Here is a 22,722-nt window from a genome sequence, read left to right on the forward strand (position 1 = left end):
TGCCACGCCGAGCGGCAACAACTCAAAAGTTCTCAGACTTTTCAAATATCACATGAAACACGGATCTCTTCAAAAGTTCGTTGTATTGAGACGGTTATTGTGTTTTTTTTTATAAAACTGCATGACTAAACTGATGAGGTCCATACTCATCGCGCAACATCGTTGCATCCGGAGACAATGTAAATGAACACCAGTTTTCGGTTATATCTAACGACCTGAATTTCGTTTGATTTGAGGTTATTGTATCAGTATAATATACGTATTTCACGCGATATTTGACATTATTGCTTGTTAAAACTATCTAAAGTTTTCTTCATTTTTAGTCTGATCAAACTTTTATTTCCTTGCTTTATTTGTTGTTAAATTTATTTTCCTTTGAACCTTTATGCATTTTCATTCTGCAGTCAGTCGAATTTATGAAGCTAGATAGATCAGGACAAATGAAATTTTTACCTCGCCCTCGGGCTTGCCAGATAGATAAGTAAAACAAATGAATCGGATAACAAGAGCCTGTACTGCGGTACGTCGCTTAATGGTGCCTCCTCAATTGCTGAGTACAGTCTGGCTTCAGTCGTCAGCTTTCGTAATTTTATTCGTTGTTCAGTTTTCGAAATTTATTGGAACATTTTTATCATGTAATCAAAATAGGCGTAAGATTACAAATCATTCTCACACTCTTAATTCTTTTAATATGCGTATTTTTATTTACAGTTTCCTAGTTCTTATTTCGACGGTATGGTCTGCATTTATCTGTTATCTTATCAGCCCAAAACAAGCTATCAAATGGCCCTGACCATCAGCAATCACTGAAGTACTCGTCCGTGTTATTATTTTTTATTATTTCAAGAGCACATCTTCAATAACCTGGCCTATATCAGTACACAACCCGGTGCTCTACTGAGCATTGCTTCAGTGGTGGCTACGATGAACAGTTGCGTGCTGTTGCAAGCTTAGCCTGAGGCCCGCGACCTGAACCGGCATTCAGTTCCAATACCCTGAAGACGCTGTACCCGTTATCTTTTTATCGCCGCTGATGTGGAGCACTTGAGGCATAATCTTAAGTAAGAAGCTCAAGTTTTAGACTGATGATCCTATGGGCCTGTCACTGGAAAATTTTTGATCATCAAACAAAGATCTATTCTGAGTTTTTCTCTTAAATTTTTGAGAAAAGGTATTCGACCCTTTTGATTGGTGAAAATGTTACTTTCAACTTAGGATTTCAAAAAGTGCACAGTCTAACATCGACTTTATTAGGAGCCGATTGGTATTTACGCGAAAACTGAGCCCCTATGGCTATTACGTGCATTTTTAAAGCTTTCGCAATGAACACGTTGTGGTGGTGGACTGTGACAAATACCATGAACATAAACGTGTTAAAATCCTGAAGAATAAGACATTATTAAAATAATTAGGCCCAAATTATTATAAAAATAAGAAAACATTTGTATATTTACTTATATATTCCAATATAACTCTATGTTTGTATTTTTACAAATTTAAGGTGATGTGAAATATAACGCGAATTCGGTTTGATTAGGCGTTGCTAATAACGTTTTTTCATTAATATCAGACGAACATGATATATATGTGCGCTATACTAATGAATTTGTGAAATTTATGAAGTGCGATAAATTTATTTTCCTCATTTTCATTCACATCAACCAATGATTGCTTAGTGAAGTATTGTAGTTTTTTAACGTTACGAGTTGACGTCGCTTTTGAACGTGCGGATGCGTAACCAGTTGATTGCCAGTGCAGATAATGAATACACAAATTTTCCTGGTCGTGCAGACTCTTGCTTGTGTATGCGCAGAAAGTTAGGTAGATTATTTTCAACGAAAGCTGATACCATTTCAAAGATAATATTAGTATTTTAATTACTCGCTTTAGGAAGTGATCTTGAATTAATTACGCTATGGTTACAAGTTACGTCTTGTCGTTTCGATAACTGGTCGAGAGGTCGACCGCTCGGCTCATGCATTTTCCTTGTCTCAATGGCAGCGATCATTGTCAAGCTTTGGCAGCGATTTTTGCGCTGGCCCGAAGAAATCATTCACTGTTGGAATTTGAAAGAACCATTGTCTGTTTCTGTCAAAGATTTTATTTAATTCTGCAGAGTTATAAACTAATATAAAGTATTAATATTCGTTACTTTGTTGGGCGCCTGTGAACCGTAACGTGAAGTGTGAATGTGAATTTAGCCTAGCTATGTGATGAGGCTGTGACTCCGTAAGTGTGGCCTGTAAGCCTGTGACTAAGTTGCTGCCGGCTGCTCTACACAAGCTCTCAGGCCCAACGGTCATCCAGTCATCCTTGCGGTTGGGTTGTCCTGTGGCTTTAAGTCTACCTGCGTGGACATCCCAAAAAGAAGAAGAAGAAGCTGCCAGTGCCGGCTGCGTCAGAGTCACACTGTCAGGCTGTCAGCTCTTAGCCTCTGGCATTTCTGATTTTCTGTTTATAAAATTATATATTATCTGATTGTTATAAAAACTACTAGGTTGTACGACTGTACGTTGTAGGTACCCTAGGAGTCTAGGACGGTAGGACCTAGGTCCCTAGCCTAGCCCTAGCGTAGCAGTCAAGCCTAGAGGCTAGATGATAGGTGCTTCATGCTTCAATGCTTGGAGCTGGCCAGCTGGGGGCTTGGATGTGGACCTGGGGCTGGGCTTGGATGTGGAGCTATGAGCTATCAACTATAAAACTTTGAATTTAGTACCAAAAAATAAAAAAAAAATCGAGATGAATTTTTTTAGCTTTACCTGCAAATTAAAATACTCTCTAGCTGCTAGAGTCTAGTGGCTAGCCTAAATTAGTTATTAGGCTGCCTAATTAGGGCAAACACAGTATATTCCGACACATTAAGGATGTAGCAACTAGCAAGAAATGAATGGCTATGAAAATATCACCATATGCACAACTCGAGTTCCGATGGCTTTATATCACTCTCTAAACACGAAAACACCACACTACCTATGCAGTATGCACCAGCAACAATGAAACATCACAAACTGTTGCCATATTTATTTAAAAGCCTTTAGAATTCAAACCTACAATCTAAAAAATCCCTGAATTCTGATGCTGTGTGTGACTAAATTTGACATTTTGTGATACTAATTCTGGCAGCACTTCAAAGTTCAAAAGTCTATTAATTTTTAATTCTGGCACCCTGTGTTGAAATTCCGACGCCCTATGTGAGCGGTATTGGAATACAACAGCTCAGAATGAGCTTAAATTAATAAATTTTAATTTTTTAAGTTTTAATTTTTTAAAAATTGTTTTAAAAATTAACTTATCATTATTTGAAGCTTCATAGCTTCTGAAGTGAGACATAGGCAGAGAAAGCTTTGATCTATCAATTTAAATATCCATGTTATACCTATGGATGGTACCTAATATCATATTGATCAATGAGTATCATTGCTGATACTTATTTTTGTTATATGAGAAACTATTATGATGCTTTTTATTTTAATGTACATAGTTTTAAGATTTTTTATTATATTGGAAAATATTATAATAGTTAATTTTAGTTTTAATGTTCATTTAATCTCAGGGCTTCAAAAGTAGCAAGAAAATTATAAAAAGGAAAAAGCCTCAAAATTTTATTAGTATTTGATTGTGTGTCTGATATTATTTTGCTAATTGCTTGGATTATGGATCAAAGGCATTCAAATGGATTTTAACATTAGGTGCAGTATCTTTGAAATTGGAATAACTTATGATTTTTCTAGTTTCTAGGGACATGAATACATTATAAAGGAATTATAAATGATGTACGCCATATCTTTGGGGGCCAACGTGATGGGGTTCCCGCACAGCGGCCAGCGCTCCACCCTGAGGCCTGACCAACAAAGTGCTTGGCATCAACTAAGCACAGGACTGAGGGGATGGCATCACAGTACAGGACAGGAGAGCCAGCAGGCCATCATGGCACAGAACAGGAGAGCCAGCAGGTCGTCATGACACAGGCGGGATGGCGGGGCTTTATGGCAGGAGGGATGGCAAAGGGTCATGACACAGGAGGGTTGACGTGGATCATCTTGGGACAGGGTATATGGCACAACGTCACAACACAGGAGAGATGCCAGGGCACCATGGCACAGGAGAGACTAGGGCATCATGACTCAGGAGGGATGGTGGAACATTAGGCTCAGGAGAGATGGCGGAGTGTCATAGCAGAGGAGGGATGGTGCAGAGAATCTTGGCACAGGAAATACAGTGCAATGTCACAACACAGGAGAGATGCCAAGGCATCTTGGCACATGAGAGACTGCAGGGCGTCATGGCACAGGAGAAATGGCGCAGCATCATGGCACAGGAGAGACACCGGGGCGCCATGCTGCAGTTTTCCAGAAAAATTGATGCAGGAGGGTGCAAAGGATGCAAACTCCTGCCACAAACCTCTCTTGCTAGACATTCTTTGGCATTATGCCCCTAGAATTGTATAGTATTATTCCATAGTCTATCCATTACAAGCAGCATAAAGTATAGGTTCTTTTATACAAGGAAAATATTATCAGATGTTCAGCTGCCAACACTAACCACTTCTAGCACTGATACTGCACTATACTAGGCCAAACTAGGTAAAGATGACTCACACAGCACGAAAAGTGAATTGCTTTTTGGACAGTCTCCCTCATTTCTCTGAGTGTATGTCTGAGAGGTGCTCCATGCAGAAGGGCTCTCAAAAAACCAGGAATCTCTAAGTGAACACATTAAATGCTATGAAATGCTATGTAATTTGTATGAAGTGCAATGTATTGAAACATAGAACACAATTTCAGCAAATGAACAAGATACTGCTTCAGGAGCACACCTCAACATCACTACTGCCAAGCTGAAGTTATTCCAGAAACTCCTTCTATTGCTCCTTCAGCAGTGGGTCATTGATGTCCAGCAGAGAGTATTGTTCATTAATTCTAAATTAATCCCTGACCAGCTCATAGGTTCTGTTCCAAAGTTCAGGTAGAAGAATGCCATTGCAGATCTGAATTTATCTGTTGCTGTCAAAAAATTATCCTATGTGCATTGCCCTTGCTAAGAACTTCAGTGACAGTCACTGTCAGCCTGCAACACATCAATTTCAGCAGCCTGAGCCTGCTGAAGTTCTAAACAGTTAGCCATTAGTCCAGTACTCTTTACTTGTTAGCATTCATGGTTACTTATTTAAAAAAAAATACCATCAAGTTGAATCAACTCAATAATTTTGATAAAGGTTTGGTGTCAAATTGGCAATTTTAACTGGGCAGCCACAAATAGTATAATTAAAATAATCATTAACATTGAATTCAATTCAAATTAAAAATTGTCCCTTATCCATATTCAATCACAAATTGATTTAATTATTATATTGAAATGTTATTTACATAGCAGTAGTTACGTACTTGGTAATTAGTTAAGTTGGTTTTGTGGAATGATTGACTTAGACTGATACACTTCATTAGCATTTCCATTTAAAGATGAATAAAAAAACTTAATTGGAGGGCACATGAAGATTGATGACAAACTTCTTCACCATCACTCTATCGTTCACTATCAAAAGAATCTAGTGACTGAGAAATTGAGAAGGTAGTTAGTTGGTATTAAACGAGCAGATAATATTTTGCAGTTAATTATAGTTCAAGATAAGTAACATTACAAATCAAACTGTTAATGCAATTTAGACAGTAAAAAGGTGGATTTTCTAAGCTTGAAACTGCATTGAACACTTATAAAATATCTGAGTGGTCTTAAGTGGCATCTGTGCAGGAAAAGTAACAACTTAGTAGTCTTACATGTTAGGAAAGACCAAGTTAAATTTGTTGAGATTTACTAATATTCTTGTATTTTTCTTTAGTATAGGTAAGAGAGAGGAATTGTTTGAAAATTTGGCTGTTGAAATTGTTGTCAAAATGGGTGATGTTGGTGTCTCAGTTGCTATTGGCCTTATAAAAGTAGGAGTGTTCTTTTATGATGTTATTTCCTATCCTGTCTACGCCATCCTACAGCGACCATGGCAGAAACGCAGAGCCATGAACAAAGACAGAGTAAGTCTTCAAAATACATTGGTAGTTAGTTGCAACAGATTGCTTGGCAGAAGTTAATGCTTATTGTTGTGTTCTTGCAAAATGCATGCTTTTATTATGATTTGATACTTGCTTAGAAACATATTCATATATTGTAAAATATGTATGCTATTAGTTACCCATTAAAAAGACGAACATACCTGTCAAAATAGTTGATTAGTTTTCTTCTTTTGGTCCTTATTTGTGTTATTCCAGTAGAGCAGAAAATAGTTTAATCAGACCTTGGGATATCTCATTAGCATCATGATGCATATCTTTGGGATGAAAGTGAGGGGCAAACCTCCAACTTGCTCCAAGGGAGGCCAATCACATGCAAATTGACTTTCATTTTTGTACATGTTAAATTTACATATAATCTGTTTGGTTTAATGTACAAACATTTATCATCATGAGGTTGCTGGAATATTTTTCATTAACACACAAAACTTTTTCTTTCCTAGGCATATACAGTTCCAACATCAGATGATGAACTTTGCTACAGAGGAATTCAGCCTGTCACAGAACTGCAGGTGGAGTTCAAGCGGAACAAAATCACAACTCTGAGAGAAGCTCTGGACTATGCATTCAAAAAATATGCAGAGAAGAAGGCATTGGGGACCAGAAAGATATTGAGCGAGTTTGATGAAGTTCAGAAAAATGGAAAAGTTTTCAAAAAGGTTGTTTACCAACTCAAATGATTAATCCTTTTGTGAATTGTGAAATTTGTCCTTTCAACTCATGAATATTTGCTTCTTATTTTTGTCAACTCTGAATTTTTCTTTGATGTATGGGTCAAGTTGCTAACATATTTGTAAGAAAAAGATATATACATATACAGTGGGGGGAAATAAATATTCGTACACTTGAAAAATCGTATTTTAATGTATGTAAGTACACAAACTTAACAGGGAAAGTGATTTAAATTATGTATAGAGACGCATAGTATTCAAAAATACTATCAAAAAGAAATTAAATCTCAATGCAACAAAAAACAATGCAACATGTTCACTTTTCGGGTGAAAAAAGTATTCGTACAAAACAATAAATCCGCATTATTTTAATTTAATACTTGGTTGAATACCCATTATTCAGCTCAACAGACACCAGTCTATTTCTATACGTCTCGACCAATGATTTGCAGATGCTGACTGGTATTTTATACCATTCTTCTTGGCACACCACCTTAAGATTCTCAAGTATTTTTGAATACTATGCGTCTCTATACATAATTTAAATCACTTTTCCTGTTAAGTTTGTGTACTTACATACATTAAAATACGATTTTTCAAGTGTACGAATATTTATTTCCCCCCACTGTATATATATATATATATGCTCGTGAGACTTGAATGTTCATTCAATATATGTGCATTAATGATTGACATCTGAATTGAGTATTACCGTATATTATTGAAATCTCTGTAAATATATCCAATTTTTTTAAACTGAAAGTATAATGTTTTTATGTCTCTGACCAGTACGACATGGGCGACTATTCATGGATCACTTACGCTGAGCTGGATGAAATGTCATTGTGGTTTGGTCGTGGCTTGCGAGTTCTTGGCCATGAACCCAAAGAAAATCTGATAATTTTCTCAGAGACAAGGTATGAGTGGCTGGTGTGTGCCGCTGGAGCCTTCAGACAAAGCGTTGCCATGTGCACCCTCTATGCCACCCTTGGAGATGATGCTGTAGTGCACGGCATTAATGAAACTGAGGTGTGTCCAACACTTCATAGTTTATTTGAAAATCTTTTCTCTTTACTTTCTGCATTATCAGTAATTCTTGAGACATATTTTGACACAAATTTCAAAGAGCAGTTTAATAATCTATTTTTTTTGTGTAGCTGCAATAGGTATATACCAAAAATAGTAAGAAATATTTTTCCCTGTTGATTCATTCACTTCATCTGTGAAAAAAATGAGTTTTAGTGTACTAATTTTCTCATTAGCTTGTTGTGACTCTAATAAGAACTTCTGCTCGTTGATCTACAATAATAAAACCTAAATTCATGCCTAACTTTTCTCGATATTCATTTAATTTCTAGGTGCGTCACATTGTTACTTCCCATGATCTGCTGCCTAAGCTGCGCACAATCTTGCCTCTGTGCCCCAAAGTGACACGCGTCATCTATTTTGGTGATCAACTGAAACCCACTGATGTCACAGGGTACAAGGAAGGTGTCGTATTCACCTCCTTCAATGAAATCCTTGACAAGGGCAAGAAAGCCGACTATGCAGGTAAAGTATGATTGTTTTATTTTGCACTTGTATATCTGTAGGGAAATTAATATGCTCAAGGCTTTTGGTTTACTTATGTCATGATATTATTAACAGATGGGGTTACTTTTTAAACTATGGCTGCATGTACATCAGTAAAAGCCTAAAGATGATGAAATAAAGAACCAACCATCTTTTTCTTTCATTGTATCTAATTTGACAAGCACACTCTGCACTTCCTAAAACAATACAAAGTATATTTCATGCTTTTATTCAAGACAGCAATGTGCAGATTGAAGCTCTTCTTCAAGGGTCTTCTTGCTCATTGGAAATTTTTCCATTAATCCTGTACCCTATGAGCACACAGCTGTACTCTATTTATTTGTATCTGCCACAATTGAGCATCCAATGTCAGCTCCATAATTATCATTTTCTTGACTTTGTGTTGCTGTAAGTGCTCTTATGGCTGCATGGAAACTTGTCATTTGAGTCAAATGTCTCAACACGCTGATTATTCTCTCGGTGATATAAGCTCTATTTTTTTCAAATTTTTGCATGAAACCCTGATTATTGTTCTTGAGAATTTTATGAAATTAAGTAAAACAGATGTTTCAATATTTTAAACTGTTGGGATTTTTTAAAATGTCAAGATTTCTCAATTTATTATTCAAATGTTTACCTTTGCTCTGAAGTATTTCAAAGCCATAGCTCCACACTCCTTAGCTGCTCATTAATTTTTGCTTTTAAACTTCTACCTCTAAAATGTTTAATGATGTATCATTGTTGAGTTTGTTATTGGATCTTCTCGCATGCCATCATTAATACTCCTGTAACTTGAGGGAATTTTAAACCACAGACAAAGATCATTTTATGCTGATTAAGATTCTTATGTTTTTGTCACAGATGTAGGTATGGTGCCTACATATTTTATACTTGATTTGATAAAATTTCCAGTATTTCGTGATTTATTTCTTAACTTTGCAAACAAGTTTTATAAGTTTACATTGTCTATTCTCCCTTTCTAATTATTTCAACTAACTTTGATGTAACCCTCGTCTTCATCTACACTACCACTGCTGATCATGAATCTTGAGACCATGCCTCATTTCCTACTCTTTTTCTCCTCATTGTTGTCAATGTGTCATCCGTGATTTCATTTTTCAATGCTCAATTTCCATTTCTATTTTTTCCTGACAACTAAATCCTCGTTTTTCATCTGCAGTCCCCGTTTTCAGCAAAATATATTTTTTCGCCCATTAAAACTATATTTACGATTATTTCACTATTTATTTGAAATCCAACACATCACTTTCAATTGAATTTGCAAATGGCTTTTAAAAGCGCAATTATGTATCTCTACCCCTATTATTCTTCCCCTTGCATTAACAAATTATTTAATATCTTCTACCTACTCGTCGCCTGGTTCATTCTAAACGTATTTAATTAACAACTTAATTTCTTGTCAGCCCTTGTCATCCTGACGTGTCTTCTTTTGCCTGTTCAATCAACATAATCTCCCGATATTCTCGGCTGACCCGATAATGAATCCATGCTCCACACTGTCGTGCTCCTCTAATCAATATATCTTGCCCTGACACTCGTGTCTGTCACTCCAACTTGCTACTCCTAACTCGTTCACCTTCAGAACGACGCATTATCGTTGGCGCGTTTCGCTCGTGATCTTTAATTTGATAATTTCTCGAGTTTTTCTCAAACTTCGATGTACCCGTCTTGCTACTGATTTCGGTCATTCTCTGCATTCATTTGCATAATCTCTTTAATGTGATAGCTTCACTCCACTGCCTCGTCCGTTATTCGTCATCTCGTTCCTTTTTCATCTTCTTCCTTATTCGTCATTTCGTCCTTTATTCGTCTTCCTTATTGGTCTTCTCTCCTATTCGTCTCTCGCCGGCACTTCATTATCCTGTCCTTTTCCCCCAGTGACTCGTTACTCTTCATTCTTTTCCCACTGACCCGTAACTCTATCCCCACTGATCCGTTCTTCTTTCCTCACTGACTCATCACACGTCACCACTGACTCGTCATTTTCCTACTAACCCGTAATTCTATCCCCACTGAGTCATCACTCTCTTCCTCATATCAATTCTGGCCATACATATTCTCGGTAATCGTTGCAATTTGCCGTGCGCCCGCGCCTGGCTCCGCCCAACTACCGTGACTTTCCTCCTGCAGCCATCAAAGGTACGACGGCACTTCCGTTCAGCTCGTTTGCTGCCGTGTGGTTGAACGCATTCCTCGTCTGCTATCTTTAACATTTTGCCGCCAGACTAACCCGTTGTTTTCCTAGGAGTAACATGTTTGGAAATTTATCTCTTATGTGGTGAAGAGTTGGGATCCGTCCACACCTACGTAGCTAGCCTGCGTCGTGTGTACCTTTACCATTTGATGCATCACTTTTGTACAAGTTCCTGAACTAACTGATGTACAAAATAATGAACCGATTTGGCAGCAAGAGTTCCAAGCCTGTCCGACCCTATCCTAACCTCATTTCCAAGAATGACAGATAGCCCAATAATTTTCAATTCGAAGCCGCCGACATTTTCCATAAAAGTCTCTGTATGGATGGATGCTCTATGGCTGAGACCGATTCTTGCGCCCTTATTTTTAGCTATTTCTGAACATGGTAAACAATTTTTTTCATAAAAGTTGCATGTTAGCATCGCGCAATTAGCATCCCGTGATGATCAGAGCTAAGCCATTAATACTTGAGTGATATTTTTAGACTAACTGCAACCTCAAGGCTAGTGTTTGATGTGAGCCTTGAAAGCATCAAGTGAAATTCGAGTAGCTAACTAACTGATCACCTTGAGGGTCCAAGGGTGAAGGTCTGCTTCTTCGCAGCAACCACAGAATAGGAGCACGCCCTGGGGATTGAGTTTAGCCGATGTTAGGTTTGCCATTAGGAACGAGTCAGTGGGATAAGGTGTGTAAGGCTGGTGTTGGTGTAGATAATTATTCAGAAGACATCTTATTCAGCTATTAATCGTCCTTAACCCTCTACTGCCGTATGTCACTCTCGAGGAGCATAACTTTCAAGTTAAATTATAGGTAAACTATTGACTGTAGCAACCTGAGGACGTTTGTACCAAATTGTACGCAACAGAGAACATTTGAAAGTTGTCGTACGTGGCGGCAACCATCAGTTCAAGGCATTTTGCGCTCAATAGCAACTTATCCTTTTTGGGTAGGCTTGTGTTACAATATTGCTCCGGTTACTAGTGTCAGGCGGTAGAGGGTTAAGCAGACTGAACTCCATAAGGCTCTTCATTGAATCATCAAGTATACAATATTTAGACGCTTCAATCGATTTTAACCGAACGCGAATTCAGAGATTTAATTTTATTTATAAACAATTTTATTGTTTTTTAAAAGTATCATTTGTCTCAATGAACAAAAGCTATTAAATCAAATTGACTTTTAGAGTGATTAGGTTTCCCATGTACCCATTGACCCCGAGAAGCACAAGCTAAGTGAAGTCGGCTCTGATATCGAAGTCGTATTTGCGAAGAGGCTCGAACAACGCCGTGGTTGTGCTCGGCGACTGCTATTGCTTTGGTCGTGTGGTGATGTGTTGGTGAGGTAATCTAAGTTGTAATTTGTAACCATGAGCTATGTGGCACTATACCAGCTCGACGAGTAACTCTGCGTTGTGTTGCTGTTTTTTTGGCTGCGTTACAGGTCTGTGCTAAACTATGTCTTGCGTTGCTGCAGGGATGTTCTTCTAACGGTTTAATTTTATAGTAGATTACGTGAATTAAAATTGTACTTTTCGAGATTTTTCTTAGATTTATAAGCCGCTTGTAAAGATAGTGTTCCGTGTGAGCCGAAACCACTAAACCCTAATTGCATAATCTTTCTTCCCTATTCATAGATCGAATGAATATGCGTGCATCAGGCGTATTCAACTGTTGTGAATTTATGGCATGTATAGGCCGTTGCTCGTAATCCCATGGTTGCGTCAAGTATGAACAGCACGACGCTTCTCCTTGCTCGACACGTCGATCGCGTCTGTTTAACAGTACTTGCGAACGATATACTTTATTTTTATTTGTTGGAAGTTAGGATTTCTCACCGTCGTTTGCGCTCCGCTGAAGCATCTTTATTATCTTGTTAGAATACTGAATTTCTACGTAACCAAATGCTTTCAATTTCGCTTGTATAAATTTTTAGATTAATTTCGTCGCGTTTTGTGGTAAATTTTGTGGTCGGACCCATACTTTAAAAAAAAAGTTAAGCAGAATTCCAGGAGTTATCACAGACATCGTAGAACCAGGTTCCACGACCGTGCAAGGTAATGTTTGAGTGACTGAGTTATTACTTTGAAATTATATTTCAGTATCTGGCCCCTAGAAGTTTCTGGTCAGGTTTGGAGCTGACGAAATCGCGTTTGGAAAATTCAATTTAATAAATAATATCTGAACGTCGTAAATTATTAACAATAATTCTGTTTATGTACGGTTTTATACGTTTTTGATTATACGTTGCTAAAATTGTCGATTCTTGAGGAATCTGAAATGTTGAATGTTTAGATCCAACCTCGAAATTTTGCATCCGAAATTTACGTCAAAATTTGTGAGATGTTCGATATCAAACGATTCGATCTATGTCGCGTTTTTAACGCATTTTCTCATTTATGGAAAAATGCACTATTGTGCTCGCCATGTCCGTCTTTCCGTCCTTGACTTCTCGTTTTCGTCGACGAGAAAATGCGCTCTCTGTCACTCACTGCAGTGAGTACTGAGTTATATTTTTTTATCCGCAGTTATTTCTGTGAATCATTAACGTTTTTCATTGATAAACGGCGCCATATTTACGTCTGAGAATGTTGGATCCTACCAAATATTTTAGTCCTTGTAAGGAACTACATCGGCATTGTTATTAAAATGACACTGCGAAGCGTGCATTTCTCATTGTAGTTATCAAAGGTATGTTCCCATTCCTTATAATTAACACTACACGCATGTTTGTTTTTTAATATTGTTTTTGTCGCTTTTTCCCCTTTAAGTTTGACTCTTATTTTTGCATCTTCCTCCATCTGCGTTCGTTTTTAGTTGAGTTATGACTATCGTTTTGATTTACTCACTTGAGTCCGTTATTACAGTCTGAGATTTGTGTGTTTGAAGGTGGGGGGCTATGGTCTCTACATTTATGTGTTTTTAGTTTTAAACACAGGTAAGTTGTTAACACAATTTATGACTTCATGCGAGGTATTTCTCTTGATTATTGTGCAAGAATTCATATGGAATAAATGAAATGTGCCCTGGCTGTGTCCATAAATATATGGACACGCGCAGCGTGGTTAAGGCTCGGTGTGTCATGACAGTGTTTGTTGTGCAAAATGTTTGGTAATATACAAGTAATTTACATGAGTGACATTTCTAATTTTAATTTTGACATTTGTTAAATTCAAATCGATAAATTGTAATTATAGTGTAACGAAGTGTCACTATATTCTCTAATTTTATTTAGTGAAAATGTCGTGTTTTTAATTGTGTATTTTTTTCAAAACTTTAATGAATTCATTGATTTTTCTTGAAATAATTCAATAAGGTCTTTATTCCTATAAGTACATTTACTCGGATTAAATGCGCAGATTGGAAGTTTTATAAGGAAAAATTAAAATTTTCAAAGGTTTTCGTGGTTTGAGCGTTCGTGCCGCTACATTTAAAACGGTTCCGTGTTTCACGCGTTCGTTCATCCGTCGCTATATTGTACATGATGCACAAAGAATATGTCGTTTGGTTTAGACGTGCCCCCGGCTCCATCGGACCCCGCGATCATCATGTACACCAGCGGCAGCACCGGCAACCCAAAGGGCGTGATCCTGAGTCACCAGAACCTGGTGGAGTCTGTGCTAGCGTACTCCATTGTGATGCAAGTCAGACCTAACGACGTCTACCTGGCATATCTCCCTCTCGCTCACGTGCTGGAACTCATGGCAGGTTGGTGCTCAGTCAACTTCCTAATGGCATTTGTGTGGTTGTTTAAGTGAAATAAAAATGGCTTGTACGAGAGAAGCTCGCTCGTGTGTCTGTCGTCCACGTGCTCGAGTATTCGGCGTGCTAGTGGCTCAATGTTGCTATTGTTAATTTTTATTTATTTACTTGCACAAAAATGTTCTCAGAACTATTGCCGACATTAAACAAATGCAACCCCTCAGGAGGACTTCTGACGCGTGTCTGTGAGCGTCAGAAGTCCTAAGGGATTTCGCGCTCCTAGGGGGATTGTTCCTGAGCGCCCTACCGCTGAGCTCGTGGTGTCTGACTGCGGGTCTCAGTTGTGGGGTTAAGTTATTATGTAGGTAGGATTCCTTACATTTCCCTTCTCTGTCTCTCTCGTGCGGGCGGCCGACGTCCCGTGTAAGCGACCTCTTGTTCGAGTGTCATAGTTTCTTCTGTTGCTTTTCACCTGTCCCTCCTTGTCACTTCGTCTCTTTGAGATGCTAACGCTGCTTCTTCCGAGCCAGCTTCAGCGGGCTGGACAACTGAGACCTTCCGCCCCTTGTGGGTTATGATTAATTTGAGATTTTGAATAATTGACTTTCCGCCTTGCTGGCGATGTTATATTTTGACCTTCGGTGCGAAATAGCTTGATAGCTGAAGCGCTAGCAAACCAATGATTATACTACTACTAAATAAATGCAATATCACGTCCTGGTCTTAGAAAAACAGGAGCATTAACCCCATGACGAGCCCTGAGACTAAGTTACCTCTTATTTGATGGTCGGACAGAAACGATCATGTTGTTGTACGGGCTGCCCATGGGCTACTCGACGCCCCTGACCATGACGGACCGCTCGACTAAAGTGAAGCGAGGTACCCCAGGCGACGTGTCGGTCCTCAAGCCCACCCTCATGCCAGCTGTGCCCCTCATCCTGGACCGCATCTACAAGGGCATCCTCGAGAAGGTCGCTGCTCAGGGCAAGTTCATCGAAGCTCTCTTCCAATACGGCCTCGAGTACAAGAACAAGTGCGTACTGTCATATTCCTATTTAATATGGCCTAATATCATGAAAACGTTCCCTTAACAGAGATTCATTATCAGGCATCTAAAACAAACATATGAATTGAAGTTGATTACCTCGATGAGGGCAAAATGCACTATTTCATGTTTGAAAATGAAATTAAACGTTGTGCCGGTACTGCTTGAACTCAGCAACACATTCAAAATTTCTCCAGTGCGACCAAGGCTTCGTTCATTCAACTGAATGCCTGATGGCTTCATATTCAATATTGAACATGAGCCAAATGGTTCACTGTACGATCATCATTATTTGATTGAAATGTTTGTTTACACGTATAACATTTTCTTGTGGTTCGTGTGTCTAAATTAAATGATTGTACAGAATTAAATAATTGAATTTTTTTTTATTTGCTATATCATCCGAATAGTTCACTTTGTAAAGATGAGTCCATTTACATGCAGATGATAGCCCATATGTAGTTGAAATTTGAGTAAATCAAATCTTGAAGTGTACTGACGCGTCAGGTGGTATCGCCGCGGCTGGGGGACGCCCATCTGCAACTGGTTCGTCTTCCGCAAGATCCGCGCTCTGATGGGCGGCCGCGTCCGCCTCATCGCCGCTGGCGGGGCGCCGCTGCCACCCGACACACACGACTTCATCAGGAGCGCGCTCGGCTGTCCCGTCCTGCAAGGTTAACTCATCCCACTCAACCTTGTATTGGCATTGGCTTAATCAACGTTCACAGTTCAATACGTTTCATGGTGTGCATGTGTCACCTTTAAATTCATATAAGGCTTTAGAGGTCTGATCACTTTTCCCTTTCCTTTCGGATGTTGTGCCAGGTTCCAAACATTGTACCTTGGATGCATGACAACTCACAAATATTGTTTCAAAGACTTTAATCGCGTCATTTGAAGTGTAAGAATATTCTTGAAATTTTCTTGAGGTCATGTTCTTTTGAGATATTTTAATAACGTTTTATTGGTAATGCTTACAAGGTCACATGCTCGGAAGTATCTGTTTTGCCAAGTACCCAATAAAGTGATGCTTGTACAGGCTACGGTCTGACCGAGTCTTGCGGATGCGCGACGCTCATGGACGTGGAAGACTTGAGCACAGGTCGCGTGGGCGCGCCGCTGTCCGTGTGTGACATCAAAATCGTCAACTGGGAAGAGGGCAACTACCGCTCCTCTGACAAGCCCAACCCCAGAGGGGAAGTTATCATTGGTGAGTTCTTTGTCTTTGAGTCTCACTAATGGGTCCGGTGCACAGGTTTTCTTATCAATTGAATCCAGCAAGGTAGTTCATCATTGGTGACTTCTTTTTCATTCCGAATTGTAGGGAAATGAAATTTCTTGTCATGGTCGTTGATAAAGCTAACCCAGGTTAGAGCGCATAGATGTTTTGGGGCTTAGTTAGGAATAAATACATTAGATCAAAAGATCTGATGTATAAAGATCTAATGTGAAAGATCTAAAAGATCTTTCGAGCGACCGAAACACATTAGATCAATAGATCTTACGTGTTTATTCTCGAAGGTAAAGTTATCGAGTGGCTGAGTGAGTCCAATTTGTGTTAATTGTTACATGGATCCTGGTTAAACTTGATGTCTTATGTTTTAGTTCGTGATTGAATACTCAACGTATCAGCATTACGAAATTTGTTTCGAATCTTTTATATTAGCTTGTTGCTTAGTTTAATATGTTCATTTCCTTAGCACCTCCTGTTATTGGAAAAAACTGAATTAAAGCTATTCCGTTTATCCATCACGACTGAAATTTCAGGCGGGAACAACATCGCTCTTGGCTATTACAAGAACCCGGAGCAGACAGCGCAAGACTTCTACGAGATGGACGGCAAGCGTTGGTTCAGGACTGGAGACATCGGCGAGATCGAGCGCGATGGATGCCTTAAAATTATCGGTGAGGAAATGCTCTCGACGAACGTGCTTGGAGCGATCGAATGTGACTTGTGTAAATTTCCTTATGTCTTTCATGATCATATCTTCCGGGCGTTTTTGTTGAACTAAAATGTAGGAGCCTGAACCGTGACTATGTATTCGAAAGTCTGTGGTTTATTGATTATATTTTTCGGAAAATCTACTGCCCATCTCAGTGTTTGTTCTGCCCATCAAGACTTGCGTCTTCCACCACAATAATAATGGTGCATGGATTGTTCATCAATTTTATTGTTTAGATTTGTATTTAGTGACTTATTAGTATCTGAGGTTTATATTAATTTCGCTGATTATGAATTTCATTGAATTCTTATTTCCAGACCGCAAGAAGGATCTGGTCAAACTTCAGTTCGGCGAGTACGTCTCCCTCGGGAAGGTCGAGGCCGAGCTCAAGGTGAGAAGGCATGCAGTTGTCGGGAAATTATTGAGTTTTTTTTTCAGTCCTAAATATGAACGTTATCTAATACGTTCAGTTATTGAGTAACCGTAACTCTTTGATTTGATTTATTGATTTATTTGTTGGATATAAATTTGTAGATTTTTTGAAATGCTTCAACATTATTAACCTGATATGATAGTATCCCACAACTCTAATGTTCTTCAAATGATACTTTAGATTTGCATAGTTTTGACATTTTAATTGTAGGATTCATGCCATAAAGTGTTTTGTCCCGGACAGGCTGTCAACAAGTTAATTTTTGATACACATTAATGGCATTATGTTCATAAAAGTCACATTTGTCATTGTTCTTGTACTGCTTAGTTATCTGAAATTCTTAATGTATGTGGTAACTGAACATTAACGTTCAATTTTTCATGATATTGTTCACGATTCTCTAGAATCTAATTAGTTTTATATTTTCATTAGGTGAGCCCCCTGGTTGAGAACCTGTGCCTGTACGGCGACCCCAGCCGCAACAACACCGTGGCAATCGTGTCGCCGTCGGTGCGAGCGCTGCGGGAGGTGGCGGCCAAGCTTGGCTTGCCTAACGACGCGTCCGTCGAGACGCTGTGTCAAGACCAGGGCGTGAAGGCAGCCGTGCTTGAGGATCTTGCAGCCACGGCGAAGAAAGGTGGGTGTTTCGGAGTAGCAGGAACAGAAGGTGTTTAAATGTAGTATAGAAAGGTGTGCGTTTCGGAGTAGCAGGAACAGGAGGTGTTTAAATGTAGTATAGAAAGGTGTGCGTTTCGAGGTAGCAGGAACAAGAGGTGTTTAAATGTAGTATAGAAAGGTGGGCGTTTCGGAGTGGCAGGAACAAGAGGTGTTTAAATGTAGTATAGAAAGGGGGGCGTTTCGGAGTAGCAGGAACAAGAGGTGTTTAAATCTGGTATAGAAAGGTGTGCGTTTCGGAGTAGCAGGAACAAGAAGTGCTTACATGTACTATAGAAAGGTGGGCGTTTCGGAGTAGCAGGAACAAGAGGTGTTGGAATGTAGTATAGAAAGGTGGGTGTTTCGGAGTAGCAGGCAACTAGAGGTGTTGAAATGTAGTATAGGAAGTTCGGCGTTTCAGAGTAGCAGGCAACTAGAGGTGTTGAAATGTAATATAGAAAGGTCGGTGTTTCGGAGTAGCATGTAACTAACGGTGCTTAAATGTAATAGAGGAAGGTGTGTGTTGTGGAGTAACAGGCAAAAATAGGTGTTGAAATGGAAAATAGAAAGACGGGTGTTTCGGAGTAGCAGGGAACAAGAAGTGTTGAAAGGTGAGTGAGAAATCTGCGTTTACAAGTGGCAGTGAAGCTGGGCACTTCAACGTGGAAAAACCTAAGCAGCGTTTCTTTGTGGCGAAGGAAAATATTCATGTCCTCAAGAATAAACGAGGGCAAAAAAGCTGTTTAAATTTTTAGCCTTATACGGACGTGCAGTGCATTGCACATGATCGAACCTGAACATTAAAAAAATGAAATGATGTTTCGGGCGATATTTACTAGTTTTGTCCCATCTGCAGGCCCTTTTGTCTCTTCAAATTATGGATTTGTTTTTCCAATAGCAACAACCCGCCGTGAATAACCTTCGTACGAATTACTTCTTGAGATTATTTAAATCGTGACACCTATTACGAGTTAGGTATCACTACGTTTCTCGATATGCTGTTCTTGTTGAACATGCAACAAATAATCTTGGGTTTACCCACTCAGGCACAAAACTGCCGTTTCATTTGAAAAAAATATTAAAGTTAATTCAATCGTGAAAAACTCATTTGCTCTGTTCTGACAGCCAAGCTGATGCGTTTCGAGATCCCTACGGCCGTGCACCTCACGCCCGACTTGTGGACGCCAGATAGCGGCCTCGTCACGGCAGCTTTCAAGCTCAAGCGTCGCGCCGTCGAGTCGCGCTACCTCGACGACATCCGCCGCATGTACGCGTGACGTGACGTCCTCGTATCTCTGTAGTGCGTCGCTCCCCACAAGTGTCGGGAGTGCGTCGCCGTCGAGAAAAGACACTCAAGAGTACCAATGAATTACTCCAATGATGTATAAGATTGTCTTGAAACTATAGGGATTTTTGTGATTGGAGAACAAATTTATACATGTCAATAGTGTGTTATTTAACAATCTGCTAACTACGGTATGTTGTTTAATCACTGAACTGCCGTCGAATGAATACCGTTGATGTCGTCAGTCGTCTTGGAAGTAAATTCGGTTCGTCGCATTTCAACAGGCTGCACGCATGCCAACGTTTGTTTTGTGTGGCCCACCTTGATTGGCTAGTGAACTTGGTGCATTTGCATTGCTCACTTTTTTGCTACTCATATACGGATTTCTGCCCAGATTTTTTAAGCGGCTGATTTATTATGATTCTGTTAGCCCTATTTAGAAAGCGTGAAGAATGCTGATGTTTGTCTTTAGCGACGAATAGTTACATCAGAAGATGAATTGATTGTAATGGGGATTGGATGTATAATTTATTCTCCCTATTCCCATTTTAGTCGCGTTAGTCTGTGTGAAGTACGTTGCTGTAGAAGTGGACCTGTATGAAAGCATTTCGTCACAAATGTTTTATTATTTGCTAAACCATTGCGCAATTCTATGCCAAGCTAAATAGATGGTTTTTGTCTCGTGAAGTTCCTCGTATTCATGTTGAACTCATTCCAATTTAGAAGTTATTTCTAAGATGCACAATGAGTCGATACATGTTCGCTTTCAGTCTTTTTGTGCATTGCTTTGGTAAGTTGGTCACGACGAATGAAATCTTCATTTGCAACAAATGACCACTGTCCCACTCACCAAAAATTTCCGTAAATAGTTTGTTTACTTACCTTATTTAATGAATAAATCCTGCCACCCTCAGACCTCAAATCGATTTTCGTTTGAAACAGATCTTTCATGATGTTCATGCTCGTTTGCTGTTTCTGTTGCTTGCGGGACACAATGTTTACTCGCATCTGTTTTGTGTTCAATATTTCTGACTATTAATCTATCAGTTACTGATTTTTTGCCATGTTAGAACTCTATCAGATAGATTCCGGTAATTTTCTTATCGTCTTGTTTAACTTTATTAATTTCTTCTGTGTCTCGTTAGAGTCTGATAAAGTTTTGCTGAAACCTCTTGCTCGGGAGCTGGTAATGTCGTCTCGTGGAACGTCTTACTTTATCATTATCTCAGTTGTCCTGAATGATGTGTCCTACTAACTAAATAATTATATAATAAGTTTCTTGCGTCTACAATAACTTATGTTTACGTTTTTTCTCTCATTTAGTGCATTTCATTATATTTCTTTTAAGATTTCTTCATGTGCTAGTAGGTTTTTTGATTAAATTTTAGGTCTAATTTGTGTGTGTGTGTTTGGCTCTGCTGGTTGCATTGTCCAGCGTGGTTTTTCACTAACAGATTTGTTGAAGGATATCATCGGTGTAGACTTCTGGAGTGTCAGCACTTCACGAGATGCTTACGAGCGAATATCTGGCGTACTTATTTTCGATCTTCTGATTATTTTTTAACAATAGATTTTATTAAATTTTCTGTATACGCGGAGATACGCTGAGTGCCGCTATCTTTAGTTAGAAATATTGACGTTTTCCTCCTCGCTCAGTATGCCTCTGTATCGGGCCACGTGAAATAAGCTTGTCTATTTTTCCGTTGTTAACAGAAAAGGTAGCGTACCCGCGAAGTGATATGAAACTACATTGCATTTGATGATTTGGATGGAATGCACTTCATTAGTGTATGTTAATAGTACCAAACCATCTAACCTCTTCCTCAAAGTGAAACTAGTGATTTAACTTTGTGTCATTATGTTATCTTATTTTGGCCATGATTTGTTAATCTTATTTATGATAATACCTCCACAACTTTTTTTCAAGTTTTTATATAGAATTTCCTTCCTTCATTTCGTAAAAAATGGATAATTGCGTTTCCTAGTAGCTCTGCTGACATTGCTAAAGTATTGCAGAAACTTATTCGTCTTCATCTTTTAGCTTGCTCTTCTGTGTCATGGCCACGCCAGCGTCATTTCAGCTCACATTCACGATAGTGTAAATTTGCGTCATTTGCACGCTAGCATAAATTTGTTCTATCCTCACCTGACATAAACTTGCTCCATCGTCACGCACTGTCTTAAGGGTTAAAATTTACGTTATCTTTACCATTCAGAATAGCGTTTCTCAAATAACACTTCAGTTTCTGCGCCGATTCTATGTATTTATTCCGCCACCTTCTTCCGTCAATAGGCAAAACAAACATGCGTCTGAGTATGTCCCATTTACTTTACTTCTTATTTTCTAAGTGTTGTCTAGCTTGCAGTTTGGAATGAGTTAGTTTTTTTCCGAACTCGTTCAGCGTCCTGTGCTATTTCTCTAGTTATAGTCGTGTTCTAGCGCCCAACAACGCTTGGTCAGTCCGTAAACATGTTTACAAGGTACAAACTCCCACGTATTTCAGTCGTTATACCTGGAAGCTAATCCTTGGCGGGTGAAAGTGTCCTTATTTTATTAGTTACAATTTTAGGTCGTATTTATTTCATCAACACTAGAGGCGTACGCTTACGTGCTTCGATGGACTGCACACCTGCACGAATTATCAGCTGTATGTGTGGGCGTGAGTAGGTTCACACAACCTGAGGGTGCATTTGACATCAATGATAACTAGATATGGCACCGCCAACGAAATAATAAATGTAGTCAACAGGGCATTATTGTAGATTTTTTCCAATATACTGTAATATCCGTGTGAATGCGTGACCTAACTTTACTACATGTTCGAATGCAAAGGTGCGAGGGGTACTCTCGACATTAATGCGCAAACTTTGACTGTAGCAGGTGATAATTTGGGATTCATATTCGTGTATGGTGTGCCATATCGAAAAACGAGATGTGTACGAGTGCGATAAAAAATGCGGTTATGATAACTTGCAACCCTATGATTAATCGTCAACGTTTGTGCTGTTCGTGTTACTTGATTCTATTGAAGAAATCTCAATTGGTCCAGAAGCTTCTTCACAGCAAATGACAATTTGCTATTAACCAGATTGTCGAAATGGATGACAAATTTTTCTGTATTAATAAAAACTGTATCTGATA

The 22,722-nt window shown here is 39.0% G+C and overlaps 1 protein-coding gene across 2 annotated transcripts; it reads left to right on the forward strand.

Moving 5' to 3' along the window:
- The first annotated feature begins 5,760 nt into the window (after positions 1 to 5,760).
- Positions 5,761 to 22,722, forward strand: LOC108678126 (long-chain-fatty-acid--CoA ligase 4). Of its 2 annotated transcripts, XM_018166473.2 has the most exons (13): positions 5,761 to 6,026; positions 6,506 to 6,721; positions 7,523 to 7,762; positions 8,092 to 8,284; positions 10,457 to 10,465; positions 14,032 to 14,226; positions 15,016 to 15,253; positions 15,773 to 15,939; positions 16,305 to 16,475; positions 17,033 to 17,170; positions 17,526 to 17,599; positions 18,074 to 18,278; positions 19,421 to 22,722. In XM_018166473.2, exons 1-13 carry the CDS (start codon positions 5,775 to 5,777, stop codon positions 19,570 to 19,572), a joined length of 2,250 nt encoding a protein of 749 aa, XP_018021962.1. In that variant the 5' UTR covers positions 5,761 to 5,774; the 3' UTR covers positions 19,573 to 22,722. The 2 variants fall into 2 exon arrangements, with proteins under 2 accessions (XP_018021962.1, XP_018021963.1); XM_018166474.2 differs by lacking the exon at positions 10,457 to 10,465.

Source organism: Hyalella azteca, unplaced genomic scaffold (genome assembly GCF_000764305.2).
Source record: "Hyalella azteca isolate HAZT.00-mixed unplaced genomic scaffold, Hazt_2.0.2 contig11024, whole genome shotgun sequence".
Classification (NCBI taxonomy): domain Eukaryota; kingdom Metazoa; phylum Arthropoda; class Malacostraca; order Amphipoda; family Hyalellidae; genus Hyalella; species Hyalella azteca.

What these genes read in the sequence shown, in the direction of transcription:
- LOC108678126 (XM_018166473.2), top strand. Translation starts at nt 5,775, where the DNA reads ATGTTAGGAAAGACCAAGTTAAATTTGTTGAGATTTACTAATATTCTT. An exon ending in GAGCCATGAACAAAGACAGA is followed by an intron (nt 6,027 to 6,505) that starts GTAAGTCTTCAA and finishes TTTCTTTCCTAG; the next exon opens with GCATATACAGTTCCAACATC. An exon ending in ATGGAAAAGTTTTCAAAAAG is followed by an intron (nt 6,722 to 7,522) that starts GTTGTTTACCAA and finishes GTCTCTGACCAG; the next exon opens with TACGACATGGGCGACTATTC.